The 22,688-nt window shown below is 63.5% G+C and overlaps 1 protein-coding gene across 1 annotated transcript; it reads left to right on the top strand.

Annotated features, from left to right (window-relative positions):
- Nucleotides 1-20,477: 20,477 nt before the first annotated feature.
- On the top strand, nucleotides 20,478-22,688 carry LOC117649644. The gene is made up of 3 exons (XM_034392554.1): nucleotides 20,478-20,711; nucleotides 21,777-22,040; nucleotides 22,403-22,688. The coding sequence occupies exons 1-3, from the start codon at nucleotides 20,624-20,626 to the stop codon at nucleotides 22,528-22,530; spliced, it is 480 nt and encodes a 159-aa protein (XP_034248445.1). The 5' UTR covers nucleotides 20,478-20,623; the 3' UTR covers nucleotides 22,531-22,688.

The raw sequence follows: 22,688 nt of genomic DNA, 5'->3' as shown, positions 1-22,688 counted from the left end.
GAAGGGTCCACGAGGACATTATACCAGCCGACCCCCCCTTACGAGAAGCAATGGGGCTTTCAGCCTGGGAGGGAGTGGGCGGCCTCCTGAAAACACGAGCTCGCACACAAACACTCACACACACACACACACATTCACACAAGCACACTAGGGTGCAGTGCCGAGGCCTTGCAATGCATGAAACATGAAATATGAAGTGCCGCGCGGATCGCGGATGGAGGCGGCGGCAGCGGGGCGGCAGCGGGGCGGCAGCGGGGCGGCAGCGGGGGCGGAAAGGAAGGCGGCGAAAAAGAGTCGAGAGCAGCATCGGTGGAGGACTGGAGGGACTGGAGGGGGAGGCCATCCATCAGGACGACCAATCGAGACGGCCCTGGCGGGGGGACGCGTCCTCTCTCGCTCCCTGCCTCTCTCTTTCTCTCTCTCCTCTCTCTCTCCCTCTCTCTCTCTCTCTCTCTCTCTCTGCTCCGTTCTTTACTGACCCCCCTCTCTCCCTGTCTCCCCGGCTCAGCCCGGGGCTCAGCGCGCCAAAGCTTCTTCCAGCCCCGCCGCGCCGCGCCGCGCCCCGCGTCGTCCTTCCTGCGGCACCCAGCGCCGCTCCGCGCGGCGCAGGGACGTGCTGGCGCCAACTTCCAGCGCGGCGTTCCAGAGGCTCTTCCAGCAGGCCGACCGGCCGCGTTCTGCGTGTGGCGCGCTATTATTCAAAAACTTGCACAGCCCGCGGGCTTAAAAAGCCCCGTGGAGTTGGACTGTCCCGCGACAAAGCTTCTGCCTCGAACTCGTCTCGGCTCTCTCGCACCCCTGCGGGACGCCCCACGAGGGAGCGCGGTTCGGAATCAGGCCTTCCAGCGAATTGGCGCTCCGCTTCGAATGATTCTACTTTTCCTCCACGAACCCCATACATTCCGACACACTGCGGGCGGGGTGGGGCGGGGGCAGAACGTGACGAGGTGCCGACGGCCGCGGATCGCGGGCAGCGCGACCTTCCACTGTAGGCCGGGCTGCCCGCGAGGAATGCATGCAATGCACAACGCGAATTGGGACTGCAAAAACGACGAAAAACAAAACCTCATAATGTAGTATCTGATGAATCACTTTGCGGACAATGACGGAGGAGAATGGCATTTCAAATTTTAAAAGTCGCCCTAAAGTGCCTGGTACAGCGTCAAAATAAATGCACACTCGTCCTGAAGGATGTCGGGAAGTGCGTCATGCAGACTAGAGCATGTTTACTGCCGTCTGCGCGAAGGCTGCGCCCTGGGCGAAGTGCAGACTGCAGGTCCTGCCGGTCCCCGCCCGGGCCGGCCCGCCCCGCTGGGACGGTAAGGGACGGGTACGGACCCATAGCGTCAAGGCCCGGAGGGGCCGGGGGGAGGAGGGGCTGGCCCAGCATGCCAATCCATGCCGCCGCGCCCCGCCGCGCCCCGCCGCTACCGCACCTCCCGTAAACCGAGACGTGTAATTTTGTGTCATTTTCTGCTCCTCTTTTATTCCAAACAGGTAACTGCTACTTTTTAACGTTGTCGCGCAAAAAGAAGACGCGGCGACGGGGCGGCTGGCGCAAAAGAGTGGTGCCGGGCCGCTGGCTGGCCGCTGCTTGGCACCGGACCGTTTATGCGGGGTGTCTCGCTCTTTGTCCGCAGGCAACAGGCGGCCTGGACCGGGAGGACCCTTGCACGGCCCTTGCCGGGCCGAGGGACGGACTTTACAGGGCCATTCTGCTCCGCTTGGCCCTTCGAGCTTCGAGCGAGGCTTCGAGAACCCTCGCGGATCCCAGGATAGTGCGCCTTTAAGGAAACCTTCCGCGCGCACTGAGACAGACGGCCCTTTCGCGGCGGAAGCTCGGAAAAATAAAGAAATAAATGCGAACTGAAAGCAAACAAACTCCATTGTTTGCCTCATTACACCATTCTGATCATTTTTTTCAGACCGTTTTGTTTTTTTCGTGTTTGAATATCCCTCAACGCCTCACTAACGTAAGAGGATCCAGGAAGCGCCAATTATCCAGCAAAGAGCTTGGAGCAGGTCATGCTAGCGGGGCACAGCGGGGCCGTGCAAGCGGGCCGGCCCCCTGTGGGACGCCGGCCCGTCGCGCACGCGAGCCTAACGGTGTGCCTACCTGCCAGGGGCTCGGCCGCACTGCAGCGCTCCTCTTCCAATCCGGCAGCGGGCAAGGGCACACCGCCCGAGCCGCCAGAAGACCATCACAGTGGCCGAGCGGTCACGAGCACTGGCTGTATGGGTCACGGGTCCGTGGTTCAACGCCACACGACTCCCGTCAAAACATTTTTTGGATCAACGCCTTTGACTTTTTCAGAGTGACAGAGCTCCAGCGCCGACTACATAAGAATAAACGACCAACAACGACCAAAAATACACGACTGGACTGACGACATTGGCGAGGGTAGGAAGGCTGCTCTCTTGCCCCTCGTGTTTCATTTTTCATCCGCATTAGCCGCAGTGATGCAAACTGGTCCTTCGCCACACCGTTCGCTGCGTTAGCCCGCCCCGCGCCCCAGACCAACACAACCAGGCAGCCCGGCAGCCCGGCAAGGCACGGCACCGCGTCTGAATGGACAGGAAACACTGGGCCAGTCTTTCTAATTAGAGGCTTCACCCTGCGGCCGACCGCGCCACGGCCTTGTTCACCTTTGCCCCATTCATTCATTCATCCATTCATCCATCATTCATTCATTCATTCATTCATTCATTCATTCATTCATTCATTCATTCATTCATTCATTCATTCATTCATTCATTCATTCATTCATTCATTTGTTCGTTCATTTTCTACTTATTTATTCACAATTCGATGCCTTCATTTCAGTTTATGACCTTCATTGCATTCATTGATCATCGGTGTGGCACTGGCCGGCCGGCCGGCCGAAAACGCTGCCTCCACATGCAGCCCGGGCTCGGCACCGGCCGTTCTCACACTTGTCCGGCCGCCGCCTGGTAGTCCGCCAAGTGGGTCCGCAGCCAGCCCCGCCACGCCCCGCCACGCCCCATTGTGTCAGGTGAGATTGGTTCTCCGTGTCGCTCGGGTTAATTGTGCCGGGGAGGGGCGTTGCGCGCGATCGTACAGTCGTGCTCCTTTATTTGTGCCGCTTTTCTGGCTTGCTATTTATCCCGGAGTCATCCCCACCACCCGGAGCTCAGGTGCCGTGGGCCGACCCCGCCGGACGCCGGGCTGGCCCCCGGCCGGGAAAGGGACAGCCGGCTTAATCCCCTGGGCCGGGCCAAATCCCCAGGCCAGATCGAACTCCGCATTCGTCCACTTTTTTAACTTTCTGATTTCAAAAATGGATAGCTGACTAAAAACTACCACAAATGAAAAAAAAATCACCTCAAAATTCAAATTTTGACCCCAGCGGCGCAAGATTTTGCCTTTTTCTAACAAAATGTTCGAATTTTAACAATTTTATCTGACGAAAGCCATACCCTTTTTGATGGTCTGTTTTGATGCGCATTCAAGAATTCATAGCCAAAATTTGGTGGTGATTGAACCACGGGAAGCGCCCAAATTTTCTATCTGTCCTCTTCTTTGTCCCGGCGCGCCGGCTCGCCGCGGTGGGGTCAAAATTTGAATTTTGAGGTGATTTTTTTTTTCATTTGTGGTAGTTTTAAGTCAGCTATCCATTTTTGAAATCAGAAAGTTAAAAAAGTGAACGAATGCGGAGTTCGATCTGGCCTGGGGATTTGGCCCGGCCCAGGGGATTAAGCCGGCTGTCCCTTTCCCGGCCGGGGGCCAGCCCGGGTCGGCCCCGGCGTCCGGCGGTGATCACCCCGGGCCCCAGGTAGTGGCTTTCTGATTGTCACATGCTTCGCTCGGAAAGCGGCACAAATAAAGGAGCACGACTGTATACTGCACTGCAAAATCGGTGGCAGTAAAAGCAACCGGCGCTCGGCCTGTGTCGCTCTGTCTCTCTCGCACCTACGGAACGCCGCATGAAGTGCGAGAGAGACAGAGCGATGAAATCGGCTCTCGGAAGCAGTGTGCTGGGGCCGCATGGCATTCGCAGCGCGATCAACACGCCTCGAGGCGAACGGGGACCAGCGCGGCACTTCAATTGGATCGCCTCGAAATCCGCGCAGGCGACAATGCGCCTCCACGGAAATGAACCTCTAAAACACACACACCGGAATGACACCAACATCGAGTCCTCCATCGCCGTCGTGGCGACGACGGGGAAGGTTTCTCGCAGAGCACCTCGTGAAACCGCTGGCCTGCGGGCCGGCGCCCCGCTCCCAGTTGCGCGGCATGCAGGCCTCGGCGGCGCCGCACCGCCGGCACGGCCTGCACCGCCATCGGCCGGCCGGGTGCGGAATCCGGCCGCGGTTTGGCTTCCGGTCGTCCATCCTTCCGTCTTCCATCGGCCGGCGGTGAGGCTGGCGGTGGGGCCGGCGGTGGGGCCGGGAAGGCCTCCGTGTGCCTCCCGTTGGGGGCGGCAGGGCCTCGCCAGGGCCTTCGGAGGGCAACGGGAGTCCGGGGGAAGGAATGCACCTCGACGCAACCCTCGCAGACTTCGCGCCAACAAAAAGGTAGCGAGACCCAAAAACAAAACAAAATCGAGTTACGCCACGTACACATGTTGAACGTTTGGTATTGAGCTCTGTGTATGGGATGGATGTGTGAATTCTCGCCTTCTCCGATTCAGGCGAACTTGCAGGTGTTTCTACGTGCAGGCGATCCGGGGTGGATGGAAGCTGCTGGACCGCGTGGCGCGAGAGCAGCACACATCGCAGCGAAACCAGGAATGCCGGGCTGATGGTGGTGCAGGCATTGTTTGTGGATTCGACAGCCCCGCCACGCCCCGCCACGCCCTGCTCCGCCACGCCTCAACTAAACTGACCGCCGCCTCCCCGCCGCCCCCTGGCAAGCGCAGTCCCTCAGGTCGGCCCGTGTGTAGTCCCTAGTCCCGGCCAACTCGACCGGGAAGTGGCCAGGGAACTATGCAACCTCGAGGAAATACCCAGCCAGCCTGTCGGCCAGAGCCGCAGGACCCGGGACCGGGATCGAACCATCGAACGGGCAGCCAGCCGCCATGGCGCGCCAGCCGGCCAGCCAGCCGGCCGGGGACGATGGCGCGCGCTAGCGCCGATACTGCATAGTTGGCCAACAATTCGACCGACGGCAGCCCTGGCGGTCCTGGCCGCCCTGGCGGTGGCGGTGTTCACGACGACGAACAATGACGGTGCAATCAGGCTGTCCTTGTCTTTCGCGCCGTCGTGAGCGCAGGAAGGCCGATAGGCACACGAGTGAAAAGAAAATAAGCTTGCAACAAAGACCGAAAAAAGCGGGTGGTCTGCTGTCGTAAGGTCAACCGAAAGGCCCCCTTCCAAGTTTTGATCGAAACACAGAGCTAAAGTGACGCCTGAGGTAGAGGAAGACGAACGATTTCGCGTCAAGGAAATGCTCCGAGGTAGAAGAAATGCTCCGAAAGTTTACCGAAAAACAGCAGTACCATAGCCCACTTTCCTACTATGCACTGTGGCTTCGTGCCGCTCGCCGCTCCCGGGCCCGCTCGTGTAGGCCGTCGCCGTGAGACAGCCTCGGAAGGCCGTGATATAGTGGGCGGCGGCACGTCCAGGCACGGCGCGGCTGCCGCAGTGCACGGGGTGGCAATTTCATATAACGAGAATACACAAACATTCCACCGACATCCGGCATAGCGGCACGGCATGGGGGGCTGGCGCTGGCGGGCGTGGCGGGACGGCAGCGCGATGTGCCGCCTCAAAATGGCGACCGTCCACGCGACCTCAGAGGCCGCCAGGCCGCCAGGCAGGCCTCGGCGCGGTGCTGGCGGGGCGGGTAGTAGGGCGCCGTGCTGTCACGCCATCGCCGTCATGCGGTGCCCCGGACGCCCGGACTGCGGCGTCGTGGTGCTGCAGTGCGTCGCCGTGACCTCCGCCATTGCGGCGCAGCGCGGCGCGTCCTCCCCCCCTTCCACTGTCGCTCCGGGTCCCCTCGGCGTGCTCGGCGTCGTCCGCCGCACGGCCCCACTCCGCCGCGCTGTGTCGGGCCGCCGGGCTGCCGGGCTCCGCCCCCAGCGACACTCAGGGGCATAACGTGGCGTCCCCAAGCCCGAGCGGGGACCCCCCACTCCCGACGGGCCCGGCCTGGCGACATCGCCGCACCGCGCTCCGCCCGCTACGCCCCGCCCTCCTTGCCGCCCCCACCCCCGCGGTATCCCTGCCGATGCCTGGCCCTGCTGGCCCGGCTGGCCCGCCTGGATGGCCTCGATGTCCTTGGGCCGGTATTGACCCGCGGCCACGCCACGGCGGCCACCGCGGCCACGCACTCGACCCCCTCGCCGAACCCGCCGACCGCGTCGACCCCGCCGCCCTGCGTTATTCAAGGAATGGAAAATGGACGCGATGTCCGGCGCTGCGACGAAGCAGCGGGCCGAAGCGCGAGCCCAAGCCGCTCGCCGACGGGGGCGTGCGGCATGCGGCGTGCTCGCTCTGCCGCGCTGCCTGCCGCCAAGGCGCCTGCGAGGTAGGCAACCCCAGCGCACACGAGCGCGGCGGGCGCGTCTAACCGCCAGGCTGTTCGTCACTCGGCGCTCGGCGCGCACTCGCAGCCCTCGCCGGCCTTACCGGACCACGCTGTGCCGTGCCGATGGCGGCTATCCGGAAAGCCAGTTCTGTTGGACGCGAAAAAAAAAAGTGACAGCAAAAATACGGCTCTGCAAGAGCGACGTCGACAACAACAACAAAAGTCCGAGACAGAAAAAAATAGCTGACGCCGACACCTGTGCGGTCGCAGACTCGCAGACTCGCAGACTGCATTACAGCCCTAGAACACCGGCCGGCCCAACGGCCATCAAGGCCGTTGGCGACGGAGCGAGGAGGAGAAGAAAAGGAGGAGGAGAAAAAGGACACCAACAGCAACAAGAGGGCGATTTGGCGCTGCGCTGCTCTGCGCCGCACTGCATGGCGTCTAGGTGCGTACTGCCCTTCGGAGACAAGGTGGACGCCGCGTTACGACCCATTGTGCGGCCGCGTGTTTTATGGTGACAGCTGCGCGCCGCCACGCCCCTCCCCACGCCCTGCCTCGGCCCTCCCCTCACCCCGTCTGCCCCGGCCGCGGCGCGCCCTGCCTGCCCTGCCTGGGACGCCGCCATGCCGAGCCACGCCGAGCCACGCCGAGCCACGCCGAGCCAGGACGACGGCGGGACCGACTCCGACTTGCCAATTCAGACCAATTGAGACCAATTCTGTTGCAGAAACTGCACCCCTCCTCCCCTGGTCGGCCGGCCGACCGCCACGCAGCCGTCTTTTTTCTCCGCCGTTGTTGTCGTCGGCGCAGTAGTGCACGCCGGCGGCGGTGTTGTTGTTGGTGTTGTTGTTGCTGCAGCAATGCAGGAAAGTCGTAAAGTGGCAGGTCTGCAAACAATGTTGTTGCAGGTTGGCAGCGCGGCGGTGTCCTGCCGTCCGGCCGGCCCGCCGGGCGAATCCTGGAGGCATTGTCCCTCGGCCCGCCGACGGCTGGCCGACGTCGCCGTCAACCGCGAGCCGCGAGCGTTGGAATAAAATGTCCCGTCCGGGGAGGTCCTGGCCGGCCTTGCGGGGGCCAGGACGCCAGGACGCCCTGGCCGACGGCATTGTGCAACATTTAATGGCGGTCGTCGGGACGGCAGTGCGCGCTGACGCCATGCCTGGCCCAGCCTGGCCGTGCCCCCACACTGGCAGGGCCGCCGCGACACAGGTAGGGGAGGCGACGCCGCCGGGACGCCAGGGACGCCAGGGACGCCAGCCGGGCGTCGACCCTGCGCCCGGGCCGTGGCCGCCACGCAGTGACGCCGACTGCTAAGCCAGCGACGCTGCTACGCCACTGTGGAGGGGATGCCGCTGGCTGCCGCTAGCTGGGCGTGCTGGGCGGGGCCACGGTGCCATAGGACTCCCTGGAGAGATGTCACCGCGGCGCGCGGGTCGGTGGCGGCTGGTGGCGGGGCGCGGTGGGGCGGGGGGCGCGCGGTGCGATTGGCCGGCACGGAGGCCATGCCCCCCGACGCCCCCGCGCCCCTCCGCCCGACCGCCTTCCGCCCGCCCGGTGACACGGCTCGGGTCGATGTCGCCCACGCCGCCCGGGGTGGAGCCCCACCGCCTCACCCCGCCTCACCCCGCCTCACCCCACCCCCGCGAGGCCCCACATTGCCTGCCGCCCCCGCCCTGCCCCCGCGTCCTGTGGCGCTGGGAGCCTGCGCCGCGCAGAGGGTCGCGCTGCCCCCGCGCCGCCCCCGCCCGCCCCCGCCCCCTGCCCCGGCCCCTTGCGTGGGGCGGCGGCACCTTTCCCTGCCCTGCTAGGGTTCGGCCCACGCCCCCGCCGCCCCCGCCGCCACCACCCTGCGGGCTGCGCACCGAACGAAAGGACGTTCCCGAGAAAAATCGGGCAAGCAGCTGAAACATGGCGGCGTTTCGCAGAACGGGGCGCCGGTTTCGCCGTACTTCCGAAGAGCGACATGCCCTGCAGAGCCCGCTCGCTGGCTTGTACAGCTCGCGGTGCCGCCGGGCGAAGAGGTAATTCATTCAATTTATTACGAGCGAGTCAAAGCAGTGCCGAGGTTTGCCGTCCGCGGCAGCGGCAACAGCAGCCCACCGCGCCAGACGCTTCACTACTCCAGTAATCCAAGGAACACGAACAAACTCGCTGAAATATTCAGCGACGGCCACGGCGGCACGGCGGCGCGGCGGCGCCCTTTCAGTGTGCCAGCCTCCCGGCCTCGCAGCGCGCGGCCTCCAGCCTCTCGAGCGTTGCAAGGCAGCGCGGAGGCAGCGCGGAGGCAGCAGGCTGCAGGGTGCTGCAGGGAAAAATGTAATAATGAAAACACGCCTTGCCGGGATTTGAACCCACGACAGTCGTGATGCGGGGGGTGGCTGGTACTTAGGCCCAGCGTCGTGGCGAGACTCTGGCGGCCCAGGCTGGCCCAGCGAGGGGCGTAAGTCTTGATTTATTCAGGCGCCGCGGCGCGCGATGAGACGCCTGGTGTGGCGCGGCGGGGTGGGGCGGGGCACCACGCCAAGATGAGTCCCTGGCAAAGTGATTTATGCGATTCCGCCTCCACCTGCTGGAAGGCTGGAGGCGCGCCGCGCCGCACCACCCCGACGACGCCCCGCGCCCGGCCCCGCGGTTTCGGCCCAAAGCTTTTTCTCTTCTCTCCGCTCCGGAAAGATATTCCACGCGCCGCCGACTTCGGAACACTTCGGACGCCAGTTTTGGGCGCGAAGGGCGCCAGGGCGTGACCAGGGTCTCCAGTGAGTCCCCGGCTCGGCCTGCAGGGTCCTGGTCCGCCCAAGGGTCCGCCCTGGCCCCTGGTTCCGGTGGCGGCAGCACAAGGCAGCAAAGGCAGCACAAGGGGATGCTGCTGGCAAGGACCCTACACCCCACGGGCCCACGGGGGTGGCTCCGGGTCGAGGCCGTGCATGGCTGTGCGGCACCTCCAGCAGAGCCCTGGCCGCCAGCCCGGGCTGCCCGCCTGTCCCCCTCTCCACCTCTTTGCCTTTTTTGCAGGGCTCCTGGATTGGTCGACGCGCGTCGTCCCTCCCCCTCCTCCGCGTGTCCTCTGTGTGCTCTGTGCCGCACCGCCGCACCCCAACGCGGCGTGTGCCCCCTCCCCTCCTCGGCCGAATACTCGAGTCCTTTAATCCATAACCTGGGTGACGTCACCGCCCCCACCTCCCTCTCCTACTTCGCCGTCAACGCAGCGACCGGGGCGCCTTTTCTGGACCAGTGGTCGTCCTCGCCCTCCCCTCCCCTCCCGGCTTGCTTCCGCCCCCGCAGTCAAGGGTGCCCCCGGTGCCCCGCGGTGCCACGCCACTACCTTACTGCTGCTCTGCAGCTCCAGGGGCGGGGGCGAGGGGGCGTAATTGGATTGCCGACGAGAAAGCTCCTTGGAGATTAGAGCCCGACGCACTGTGACCTTACAAAAACGCCGCCATTTTTCGGGCGCTTTTCAAGCTCCGTTGACCAGAATCGACGCGTGGTCACCAATATTGGACTTTTCAGGGTTTTTCAACATATTGACAACTGAGAGAGACCGGTGCTCCCAAACTAAGAGTGGTTAAGGCGCTCCTGAGGCGGCAAATTAAAGAGTTGGGAGTACCAGAACGTCGTTGGAACGTTCTAGCCACAGCTAGATCGGACGCGATGGACACGCATTAATGTTGAATGTGTTTTTTTTTTTCATTTTGACAACTTTGTACGCTCTCATCCCTCAATCGACATTTTATCAATATTCATTGACGTTCGTGCGCATTAAGAATTTGTTTAGACGAAATTGATAATATTGTTTGTAGAACAAACAAAAATGTTAATACGCTTACTAATGCGCACAAACGTCAATACGTTGACAAGAACTCAGTACGAGTCTGAGAGTGTAAGGCTTTCATTCCTAAACTAAAGTGCGTTCACCAGAGGCGATCCATTGCAGAGCTGGATCCTTTTACGTCACGACGTTTTCCACGAGTGAAACTAAGACCCGTAAAGTTCCGTGGATTGTCCGTGGATTGTCCGTGGATCTCGTATCGCATTTGAAGCAGAGCGACATCAACAGTAACCAGACAGCTCGTCCTCCGACGAGGCGAAGTCGGGTCGTGGGTGCGGTGCGGTCTAGCGCCTGCTCTGCAAGGGATAGGCAACCCGGCGGCACGCGTGCGCTGCGGGCTGGCCCACCCGAACTTGTGACTGTGGTCCCGCTGGTGACACGTTGGTGACACGTTGGTGACACGTTGGTGACACGTTAGTGACACGTTAGTGACATGTTAGTGACACGTTAGTGACAAGTTAGTGACACGTTAGTGACACGTTAGTGACACGTTAGTGACACGTTAGTGACACGTTAGTGACACGAAGGAGACGAGTGCCGGAGCGAGTGGAGACGCTGCGGGCATCCACGCGCTAAAGTTGGAAGTAGCCCCCCTCCCCCCTTCTCTCTAGTGCCGACGACTTTCCATAATGATTACACTCCGGGGGAAAAACAAGGGGGGCAATATGAAAGGTGTGCAAAGTTTATTCAAGTATTCAAAAATCTTGATGGGAGCCGGAAAGGGGGGGGGGTGAATCGTAATATGCGATGCGTTGCCGCACGGCAAAGTTGGGGGAATGGGTATAAAAGTTGAGGGGGCAGGCGGCAGGCCGGCCGGGCAGGGCTGGGTGTGGGCCCCGTGGAGATGATGGGGATGAAGCATGCAGCGGGCGGGGGCGTCGCTAAGCCGGCAGAACGCGTTATGGGGGAATCGGTGTCAACAGACACGGCGGCTCTGCATCTCGGCGGCGCGGTGGCGTGCGGTACTCGCTGCGGCGCGGTCCCCGGCGGTCCCCGGCCCCGTCACCGAGGCCCTCGGCGACGCCACGGCCGCCACTTAGGCCAAATTACAAGCATTTACCGTCGCGCCGCGCCGCCCTGGTGCAGGCTGCAGGTTGCAGCAGCGCGCCGCAGCGCCGCAGCGTCCCCGGGGCGGTTTCGTTTTTGCCCGCGTTCTCGGCAGGGTTCGCTCTCGGTTCGCTCTCGGTTCGCTCTCGGTTCGCCCGGCAGCTCAATGCAGCCTGCGCGGCCTGCCAAACCTTTAGCCGGACCCGAACCGAGACTGCAGCGGCGTTCCAGGCCTGAATAGCCGCCGCCGTGAGCTGCAGGCGTGCGGCGGCGTATAGCGGCGCGGCGGCGAGGCGCACAGACAAGGTAGCGGCGGCACGGTAGCCGCGGAGGGGAGGGGCGTATTTGCATGAGAGACGGAACATATTGTTGGCCAGATTGTTGGATGACGCACCGGCCAGGCATCTTCCAGCTTCCAGTCGGAACACATTAAGGGATCGGAACACAATAAGCCCGCCCCGCCTCGCCCCGCCTCGCCCCGCCGCGGTGTTTTCAGTAGCCAGCAGACAGTGGCCGCCCCGCCGCGCCGCGCGTTCGGCCGGTAGCACATGCGCTGTCAAAAGGGCGCTGCGTGCAAGCCCGAGCCTCCAGCACATGGTCCAGCGGCCCGTGTGATCCAGTCTCGTGAAACCGCAATGAATCAACAAAAAGTCCCGCGCCGCCGCCCCAGCCAGGCCCCGCACCGCACCCCGCGCGCGCCGCTTTTCCAAACCATTATTTTGGCCAAATTGGTGAGTCACTCGCCTTTCCGCACGCACTTTCCCGCCGCAAATCCTATACGGTGGAGCAGCACGCCGGGGACAAAGTGGAGGCGCACCAGTCCAGTGCTCTCGGTTCGTTTTCCTGTGCCCGCCTGCTGCTGCCCAGTTCCCACACCGTTCGCAGGGTAAGTGTTGTTCGATTATCAAGCAGCTCGATGGCCATTATGGCCGCCAGTGGCCGCCAGTCCGGAGGCCCAGACGACGACATACCGCCGTGACTGCTACCGTCTCCAGCAGGAGAGCCCTCATTTCCATACGGCTCCAGCCCCGGCTCCAAGATCCAGGGCGCTCCAGGGCGCTCCAGGGCGCAGTGCTGACCGATAATTTGAACGCTCTTTCGTGTCGCCTCCCCCCCCTCCCCCCTCCTCCTCCCCCTTTTTCCTCACGTGTGGCTGCCTGCCGGGCGTGGCGCGGGGGGCACAGGTGGTGTGTGTGTGTGTGTGTGTGTGTGTGTGTGTGTGTGTGTGTGTGTGAACGTGCACGACACGTCTCTCTGATCAGGGCGGCACCTTATTGCTTATGGAAATTTCAAATTCGTTGTTCGTCATATTTTTCTCCCCGTCGTCACGACATGCCCCCGGCCGGACCCGAACCGCCGCCAAGCCAAAAAGAGGCAGGGCAAGAAGACGGCGCGTTGTCCGTCCAGGTACAAAGGCGTTACTCACACGCGCGTGCACGTGCGCCACCTGCGCGGCGCGTCGCGCGGTGTGCTGCCTGTCGGCTCCTGGCGTCTGCACGGGGCGACGGGGCGACGGGCGACGGGGCGACTGGGCGCCAGGGTGGTGCCGGCGACGACAGGGCGGCCTGGGCGACGGCCTAGACGGCCTGTATTACGACGCATTAGCGCAACCCCGGCCGGCTTGCAGCCTAGCCCAGGCGCGCCCAGGCTCGCCGGTCTGGCTCCCGAAAGCGCCGCCGGCTACGTCCGTCTGGCAGGCATGGTGGCAGGCAGGCGGCCAACTACTGGGCCGGGACAGGCACTTGGTGGCGGTGGCGGGCGCCCATTTTTGCCCCCCGCGTGCCCACCGCCGCTGCCGCCGCTGCCGTGCAGAACCGCCAGATCGGCCTCGGGCCATCGGCCGCCCCCCTGGGTCTGGCAGCATGCCCTGGAGCCGCCCTGGGGCCGCCCTCTGGACCTAGGCCGCGCGCCGCACCGAGCGCCGCACCGAGCGCCCCCGGGCCACCCGACCAGACCTATCCAATAGTTTTCTTCGAACTCGTACTCCAATAACTAAAGAAACGTTTTAGGCCCGGGCCGGGCCGGGCGAGAGCGTGTTGCGCGCACAAAACGGCGTCGTTTAACGCGTTGTCAATACCGTGGGAGGCCCGGTGTACCGGCGCCGCGCGTGTGGAGCCGTTTTCGAGGAAAGGGAAGGGGAGGTGGCGTCGGGACGGTCCGGACGACTGCCGTGCGCGGCGCACGGCGGCGCACCACACAAAATTGGGGCCAACAAAAACGCACACCAAATAAAAAGCATATTGTCGGGGTTGACTACTGATGAGCATATTTCCCAAGGCAAGAAAAATCGAGTCCAATTATTTGAGCACGCCTCGACCGGCTCCTTTTTTGTGCTGTCCGAGTGACGTGCCATATGACGTGCCGTGCCGGGACTATTTCGTTGGGATTGGCGCGTCCCTCGGGACCCTCGGGACCCTCGGCTCGTCCTCATTACTTATTATTCAATATCGCTCGCGGCCCCAGCGGCCCCAGCGGCCCCAGCGGCCCCGACCACAGTTTGTGCGTGTGTCGTGCTGACCTGGCACACTGTGGCGCACGCAGCTTGGGCGCGTGACCCGCCGCCGCCGCTCACCTTGTCCTGGGATGGGCTCCGTCGCTCCGTTCGACAGGTGGCTTATGAGGGACACCACGCTTGGCTTGTCTCTCCAAAAAACAATATCTTAAATTTTTTCTGTAATAATAAATGTTTTAAAACCTATGAGAGAAGTGGCCAAAATAAAGGCAAAGGCTACGAAACCAAGAAAATATTGTCAATGCTGCTGACGCATAACCAAGTTAGAGTCCCATCCAGTAGAGCTAAAATGTTTTCGAAAAACGAAAACTGCTCGGTTTTCAATCGATTCCCATATGCTAGCCCGGGGACGTGGGAAAAGTGGGGCCGTGGCTGAGGACACCCACATCCACGTCCCGAGGTGTGCAGTAAGGGCAGCAAGGGTTGAGGAATGCACTCGCAGAGCCACGCCAAGGGCCAGGGGGCCCAAAAAGGGTCCGGCACGCCGGGCAGGCCGGGCAGGCCGGGCAGCGGGCCCCACGCGGGTAAGGCACGGCACGGAGCTTTGCTCGTCGTGGGCACGGCCAGGGCGGCCAGGGCGGCCAGGGCCTCGAGCCAACGCACGCGGCGCCGGCGGCACTCCGGCCTCAGCCCCGCCACGCCAATGGCCATCGAGCTTGGAGCTTCGAGCGCGCCGAGCGGGCTCATCCTTTTGTTTTCGTGTGCAGCAACCTAACCATACCGCTCTGCCGCTCTGTCACGCACGTCTTGGCCGTCTTGCCGCTGTCGCCGCGGGCTGCAGGGCCATGGCCTGGCCGGCCGGGTCCTTACCTTTGGAGCACGACACCGCACCACGGACCGTCGCTGGCATTCCTCCACAACACACACAACACAACAACAACAACAACAACAAGGTGGCATACCCGAGCACGCCGCCGCGGTGCAGGTGCCCGGCGTGGAGTGAGGCAGGGCCTCCCCGTCATACGCGCCCCGTTTATGCAGTCATGCCGCGCTGTGTGTGTTTGTGTGTGTGTGAAAGAGTGAGAGAGTGTGTGTGTGTGTGGCGCCCGGCACGTTTTTCGGGTTTCAAGAATACCGCCAGGGGTGGCGTCCTCTGCGTGTCAGAGTGCAGCATGCTGCAGCAGCGTGTGTGCGTATGGAGTTCACGTATGGAAATGGGTAAAAACACGGCGTCCAGAAAATGACGTGCTAATGGCATACGCACCGCGCACCTGCAGTAAGAATCTCACACGCACAGGACAAGCGCGAGGCAGGTGGGCTAGGTGAAGGCCTAGGTGAAGGAGGCAGGAGGTGGGTTGTCTACCTCGCAGGCGGAGAGGTTGCCCCTTGCTTTCGGCCTCTCGGCCGGCGTCTAGAAAAGTGCTAGTAGACTTGATAATTTTTGGATGCGCGCGGTTTTTTTGTTTTTCTCTCTTTTTCTTTTTCGGCTGAAGGGTGGTGTGTGCTCGCCTGGGGCCAATACGCGGCAGGGCGGCAGGGCTACCGAAACACTTCACACGCAGACCCCGCGCGCCGCCGCCGCGCCGCCATCGCCGTCCACCGCACCCCGCCCCGCCCCGCCCCGCCCCGGCGAAAAGCCAGACGGATAACCGTCACGACCGAAACGAGACGAAAATTACCGATACGTCGCGATACCATCGACACTCAAGTTGCACGCTGCCGCCTGGCCGGCCTGCCCCGCCCGGCCTCCACCGGGGAGGGAGGCGTTCCGATGCCGGTGTCGGAGAGCAGCACACCTATACTTCTGCGCGAAATGTATTACACCGCAGCTGTCCCAGCTCGGCCACGCCACGGCCACGCCACGCCACGCCACGGCCGGCGTAAGGCCCGGTGCCTCCCCCTCCAGGCCGTGCCTCGCCCCGCTGCGCCCCGCCAGTGCCGGGCCGGGCCGCTGTTGCACAAGGCGGGCGGAGAGGCGGCCGTTCAGTGACATCGCGGAAAAAATGGTGAAAGAGGCGGCCGGGCAGGTGGCGGAGGTGGAGAAGGGCCGGAAGGGCGGAGGGACGCGGGGCGGCGAGAGGCGGAAGAGTGCGGCGGGCGTCAGGCCTGGTGCACGTTCGCCCGACAAAGAAATGAACCCGAAAATCAGTGGTGTCACTTTCCGCTTGGAAAACGGGCGGCGGCCAGCGAGTAGGAAGTGCGTGCGCGGCGTGACTCCGTGACGCACGGCGGCACGGCCGTACGGCGGGGCGCCGCGCGTCCAACTCCCGAGGTCGGGCCGCGGCAGCGCGGGGGAAGGACTTCTCAGCGTTTCACCGCTCTGTCTCTCTCGCGCCTTGTCGGCCCACCCCTGAGTGCGCGAGAGACAGAGCGACGAACGCGCGGTTCGGAGAGCCTGCCGCCGGACTCGGCGCGCGCTTCGCTTGCTTCGCTTCTGTGGTTTTCCGACCGGACCAATAAACAATAAAATATCCCCCGCCCGGGAATAAATCTCCGGCTGGATATAAGGTAGAGGGCCGCGCGGCAGCACGACACAGAGATTAAAATTTAGATGTAGCATCCGCGGACCGCGGTGGCGTGGCAGCGGGGCGTCGAGCCGCCGCGCGGAACGCCGAATTCACCGTCATCGCGGTGCTGTCGCGGCTGCCAACCCCACCGCCCCCACGACGCCCCCGCCACCGCGTCGTCGTCGCCGTCCTCGTCGACGCCGTCCTGGGGGTCCCCGCGGCCGCGCCATTACTTGACGTCGACTTGTGGAGCGGCACCCGCCGCGTCGGCGTGGCCGAGTTTATGCCGGGAGGTGGGTCCTAATGAAGACGCCCCGCCCCGCCCCGCCCCGCCCCGCCCCGCCTCGGCCAGACGACCCATGGCGTTATGGCATCCAGTCGCAATTAAAACAATGTGGATCAAAATCCCGGAGGAGATGAGGATATCTCACGGCGAGGCGTGGGCCGCCCGGCCGACCCAGCCGGACTCGCCGCCCCATCAGCGTCTCAATCGCGGACCCGCAGTCTGTCTGGCCGTCTGCTTCGTCTGTCTGGCCGGCCAACCCTCGCGAGCGTCCGCGACACACACCGCCGCCAAACGAAAAGGAAATAAAAATGGACAGATTCGGCTGAATTAAGATGGTCGATACTCCTTTTAATTGTCGGCCCGGGAAACGGGATAGTGGTTGATGATGCCACCGCACCAAAAGAAAAGCGACGCTGTCGTTTCTCCTCTCTGTCTGATTTACTGTGACTCCAATCAGTGCGGCATGGCGTCCTTCGGCCCGATCGGACCACGATCGGACTCGGAGGGGCGGCCACGCTGCTTGGAAGGGCCGGTCGCAGGGCCGGTCGCAGGGCCGGTCGCAGGGCCCAACTTGTTTTGTCGCTGTCCCGTACAGGGAGTGGGCGGGCCCGGTACGCCGCCGCGGCCGCCGCCGTCCGACATGACTGGTGGCTCCTACTACACGGCTAGGCCCGGCCAGGCAGGCCGGCAGGCCACAACAAACAACGACAACCGGCCTGCCTCCTGGACAATGGGCCCCTGGGGCTGCTGGCCCCCTAGTGGCCCCTAGTGGCCCCGCGGGGGGCTCTCGTCGGAGGGGCCGCGCGGGGAGGCTCACGGACTTGTCTTCCTCGAGCGCGCCGAGCCTGGCCCCGCTGGAAGTGGGAAGGCGCCATGATTGACCAGTGGCGGTGGCCGTGCGGCGCGAACGGCGGGAACGGTGCGACGCGGTGCAGCACGCCGCACATTGGCACTATCGCCTGGCATCGCCAATAAGCTTTTCACTCGGCCGTCGTGCTGTCTCGCTCGCACTCGTGGGGCGTGCGGCCACCGTGCGGCCACCGCGCGAGAGAAAGAGAGAGACAGAGGCTGCAGGGCGATAAGCGCCACGCCGATCGGAGAAGTCGCTCGGTCGGTAATTGCCGCACGTACTGCCTGCAGTGCACGCCGCGCACCGCGCACCGCGCACGCAACGACATGGCCGCGGCGACGGCGTGACGGCGCGGCGACGCAGGGACGTAGGGGTGCATGTCTCTCCCCGGCTATCCCGCTCCCACGATCAACAGTCGTTTAATGGTCGTACTCGGAAAAGGGGCGGCCGGGCCGGGCGGCGGTAGGCCCCGCCAGCCAGCAGCCGGCCCGCCAGCCCGCCGACCCCGCCACAGCCGGCAGGACGGCGACGGCGCGGCGACTAGGGACGCCTAGAGACGGCGCAAGACGGCGCTCGGCCTGCCGCCATGCCGCCGTCCCGGCGTCGTCCTTCCCAGAAGCCGTTCAAAGCCACGGCGTCGAAGGGCCCGCGTGTCGTCCCGGCGCCGGCCTCACAAGCGAAAATATCTTGTACGCGAGGGTGTGTCTCAGGCGGAACAAGGACATCAGTCATTTGATGAGAAGATGACTACTGGCCACTGAGATGCAGTGACTAACATCGATATCATACTGAAAGACCGGCAGGTTTTTCTTTGAAGCGGCTCGCTGCCTATCAGCCCCAATGACCACCTCGGGTAAAAGGTGGTAATCGCCGAAAAGCGCCGCAGCTGCGCGACTCCACCCGAAGGCAGAAAGCCGCAGCAGCGCGGCCAGCAGCCACCCCAAAAGCGCTCCAAAACGGTCCAGCCCGCCCCTTCCCTGTACGTCAATGCCGTAATATCCACAGATTGAAAGTGTTTAGTCGGTACTCGGTAGCACGCGCTACGACCCCTCCACCTGCCACACACGCACTTACACTCTCTCTCTCTCTCTCTCTCTCTTCTCTCTCTCTCTCTCTCTCTCTCTCTCTCTCTCTCTCACACACACACACCACACACACACACACACACACACACACACACGTCAAGATGAGCGCGTTTTACCCAATAAACGCTCATTGGAATCGGGCCTCACTTTTAACATTCCTCCGCCATTGCCGTTATCGGCCCATCAGATGGAGCATTAGTCGGGGGACACAAATCCAGCGAGCCAGCCCAGCCAGCCCAGCCAGCCCGGGCGCAGACCAAACCCAGCCCGCCTCCAATTGAAGCACACTACAAATTATACACTTATAGGTGCAAACGGCGCCTCAACCCGGGCACCAGGGCGGGGCGTCGGGGGCACACACACACTCACACACGAGCGCACTCACACACACACACACACACACACGCACAAGCGCAGTGGCGGCGCGGCAGGTCCAAAAGGGTAAATGATAGGGCGTGTGTACTCACTGGAATGGTCCAGGCCCCCTTGCTACCGGGCCTACTCCACGCCCCGCCACGCCCCGCCACGCCACGCCACGCCCCGCCCAGCGCGCGGCAACCCGCCGGACCGCGGTAAGCCCTCGGCCACCCGTCCCGCCCCGTCCCGCTCCGCCCCGCCCCGCCCCGCCACGAGCACACGAAGCGCGGCCCCGCAGATTTGCTTTGATCCCCGCAGCACCTTTCTTTTCATCTGGCCCGCAGAATCCTCCCGACCCTCGGCAGCCGCCGTAAACACAGCGCGCGCGCACGCACACACGCACACACAGACGCACACAGGAACACACACGCAGGCGCAGTCCGGCGCCCCGGCGCTGGGCAGCTTTGTGGACGCGCATGCAGATTGGGTTGCCTGCCGCGGTGCTGCTGGGCGCGGCGGCGAGGCGCGGTGCGGCGCTGTGCGGTGGCGGCCACCGTCCGGCTTGCCCGCCGAAACCCCCTGCGTGCGCGCGTTTTCCGGAAGGAGGAAGAGGAGGCCGTGCCGTCGGACGAAGGCGGAGGAAGAGTGAGAGTGCGGCGGGGTTTCAGTTTATTGAGCGCGGTGGCTCAGCGCAGACCCAGCGAAGGGGATGTGACGGCCACGGCGAACAGCGGAGGGCTGCCTGCCAAACCACAAATCGGGCGCACAACGATGTTTGAACGGAGCTCGAGGTGACGGAAGGGTTGCCTATCCGCCAGGCGGACGGCCCCGACGCGCAGGCTTGACTTGGCCTGGCGGGTAGCTCCCGGAAGAGGCCAAGGGGGCGCGCATGGGCAGAACGAGTGGCGGCAGCGAGAAGCAGAAGCGCGGCCGGAGTGACGAAACGACGATGCACGCCACCGAGACCGAGGCTTTAACGGCCGCCTCCGCCGCGCCTTGGACGCCGCCATGACTTGACTCGCCCGGTCGGCGCGCTCTGCTCGACGCTCTGCGCACCCGCTCTACGCTTTACGCCCCGTTTTACGAACTGCAAACTGGCCGGCCTGGCCTGGCCTCTAGCCCGGCCCGCGCCGCCCCGGCCCGGCGTATCCCGGCGTGCCCGGCGGCCCCGAGGTGTCTCGCCGCTTCACGCTTCGCCTTGGTGCGCGTTCCTCTCCAGACAAGACGACGACACCGAACGCGATGAAGAACACCAAAGAGAGGCACGAAAAACTGCTTCTCCATTTTTGCTGGGCTTGGACGCGGCCGTTCAGGCTGTGACCCCACACTCGACACTCGACCCCGCGCTGGACGGGACGGCCGTCCTGGTCGGGTTACGTGTGGAGAAAGCGAGACAGACAGTGTTGTCACACGCGGCCAAGTGGCCCCGCTGGCCGCGCTGGCCCCGCTGGCCCCGCTGGCGGTGGCGGTGGCCGGCCGCGAGACGCCGGTGCGATAAAGACAAGACGCGTGGGGGTCCCTGTGCGGGGACCGGGGACCGGGGACTGGGGACCCCGCCACCCCGCGGCCCGGTAGGTGTCCGTCGGCCACACCCGCACAGCGCTACACAGCGCAGTCTGCAGCCGACTGCCGCACCGCCAGCCGTCACTCCGTCGCACCGTCGCAAGCCGAGCAGTGCCCCCGCCCCGACCTCGTCAACGCTCGCGTCAACGCCATGCCCCCCAGCACCACGATGACGCTCTCCGCCGCGCTGGCCGCCGCCCTGGTGGTGCTGATGGTGGCCGCCGCCCCCGAGCAGAAAGGTGAGGTCGGCTCCGCGGGTCGGCTGGCCTTCGGGCTGGCACCTGCGGAGGCCAAGACCGTTTATTTGCACGACACAGATCGGCTGTCCTACAAAGTGAGCTCTGGGCAAGCAGAGACGTCGACATCGGGACTTTCGAACGACAATGTTAGCTTACACCGAGGCTTACACAGTGTATCGCCGCGCAGTCGGCTCGCTGCGCCATCCGAGGGACTTCCCCGGTGCCCTGCACTAACACCGTGTGAATCCAACACTTTTCGCGCTTCGCAGCCAGCGCGCCAAACGCGTCGCTCTGGTCGTCTCGCCGGCCGTTTCGGAACGGAAGCCGCCCCATTTTTATTGCCGCGAGAGGTCGCCACTTCGCCGCGTCGCCGCGCATGAATAGAGAGAGATAGAGAGATAGGAGGGGAAGTTTGCTCGCTTCCTTTCTTTGGCAAACACGCCACTTCTTTATCGGCCCCGACGTGTTTCGGACATTTGAATACTGCGGGCTGGCCGCGCCATGCCCTGCCCGTGTGACGGCCCAGGCCGGCCCACTTCCGAGATATTTATTCAAATTTTCCTGCTCACATTTTTTGAGAAGACATAATTGACGCGGGTGGTTGATTGCGTGGCGACAGACAACGGAACGCCGCGGCGCGCCGGGGAAGGGACCCGCGCCGTGGGGCCGGTGCCACTGCATTCTGTTGAAAAGCCCCTCGAAAACAAAAATACAGAGATCGACCCGCTGGAAAACTATTACAGCCCCCGTCGGACCCTCCCTCGAAATCTTTTCGAGCACTGATCTTTCAAGGCCATGGAGGAACCTTCCTGCTTTCGAGAGCGGCCAGGCCGCGCAGACCGAAGTTGAGGCTCGCGCTAGCGCCTGCCGGGTAGGCAGTCCCGGATGCACTCGTGTCGAGCGGCCGCCTTCCCGACGTGCCATTACCATTACGGGCTAGACCACAACTGATCGTATGCCGTTTAGGGCCCGACACATGCCCGCCTGCACTGCAAAACGAGACGTGGCTCTTGACGGGCTTCGACAGCCCCTGACAACGCGGTGCTCTTCGCTCTCTGCCCACAGACGCCGCGGAGGCGCTCAAGGACACGCTTAAGGACACGCTCAAGGACACGCTCAAGGACGACGCGGCCCGGCTGGGCGGCTGGACGGCGCTGCAGTACGTGCCGGTGCACACCCCGCCGCCGCCGCGCGAGTTCAGCCCCGAGGAGCCCTGCAGCAGGGCGGGCGGCATCTGCCTGGCCGCCAACGAGTGCCCCCAGGGCCAGCTCGCCAGCGAAGGCCTGTGCCCCCGCCAGCGCGCCCAGGGCGTCGAGTGCTGCCACGGCCGTGAGTCTCGCCATCATTCTGTTTCTTTGTGACCCATTGCACTGCAGCATGCTGCCGGCTAGGCGGCCCCAATCAAGTCGACCCGTGCGCACGGAAAAAAATATACCTAGTCGTGCTAGTCAACTTTGTTTGATCGATAGGCAAAACTCGATTGCTGCAAGCAGAAGCTGGTAGCCAAACATTTGTAAGAGGACAACTAAGCTGGGTTTTGTTTTCATTATGCAAGTGTCCCACTCGAAATCCAAAGGCGATACTTCTAAACCCTTTTTAGGCAATACAATTTTGTACTGCCGACAAAGGGCGATAAGCAAAACTTGGCAATACTTTTGTCCGTCTGTGTCATCTCTGCTTGACGCTTGCAGTGTCCGTCCGGGAGACGCGGTGCGCGCGGCGGGGCGGCGAGTGCAGGGCCACCAACTGCACGGTGCGCGACGACAAGGCCACGGACTGCCGCTACGGCGAGAACTGCTGCATCTTCGTCGCCCTCTGAAGACCTACGACGTACTCCTCGGACAATCGTGTCGATTCTAGTCCTTACTCTGTCACTCCTCTCACCATCGGTTGTGGTCGCACGTATGACGTACTTTTTCTCCTACCAATTCACGATGATAATAAAAAGGCGCTCTGTACGTTTTAGTACACGCATCA

Source organism: Thrips palmi, unplaced genomic scaffold (genome assembly GCF_012932325.1).
Source record: "Thrips palmi isolate BJ-2018 unplaced genomic scaffold, TpBJ-2018v1 HiC_scaffold_10, whole genome shotgun sequence".
NCBI classification, from domain to species: domain Eukaryota; kingdom Metazoa; phylum Arthropoda; class Insecta; order Thysanoptera; family Thripidae; genus Thrips; species Thrips palmi.
Note: the sequence above shows the minus strand (reverse complement) of the source record. Positions and strands in the feature narration are given on the sequence as shown.

Excerpts from the sequence above, each read along its gene's own strand:
- LOC117649644 (XM_034392554.1), top strand. The coding sequence starts at position 20,624 with ATGCCCCCCAGCACCACGATGACGCTCTCCGCCGCGCTGGCCGCCGCC. Across the intron at positions 20,712-21,776 it reads CGCCGCCCCCGAGCAGAAAG|ACGCCGCGGAGGCGCTCAAG; the intron begins GTGAGGTCGGCT and ends CTCTGCCCACAG. Across the intron at positions 22,041-22,402 it reads CGTCGAGTGCTGCCACGGCC|TGTCCGTCCGGGAGACGCGG; the intron begins GTGAGTCTCGCC and ends TGACGCTTGCAG.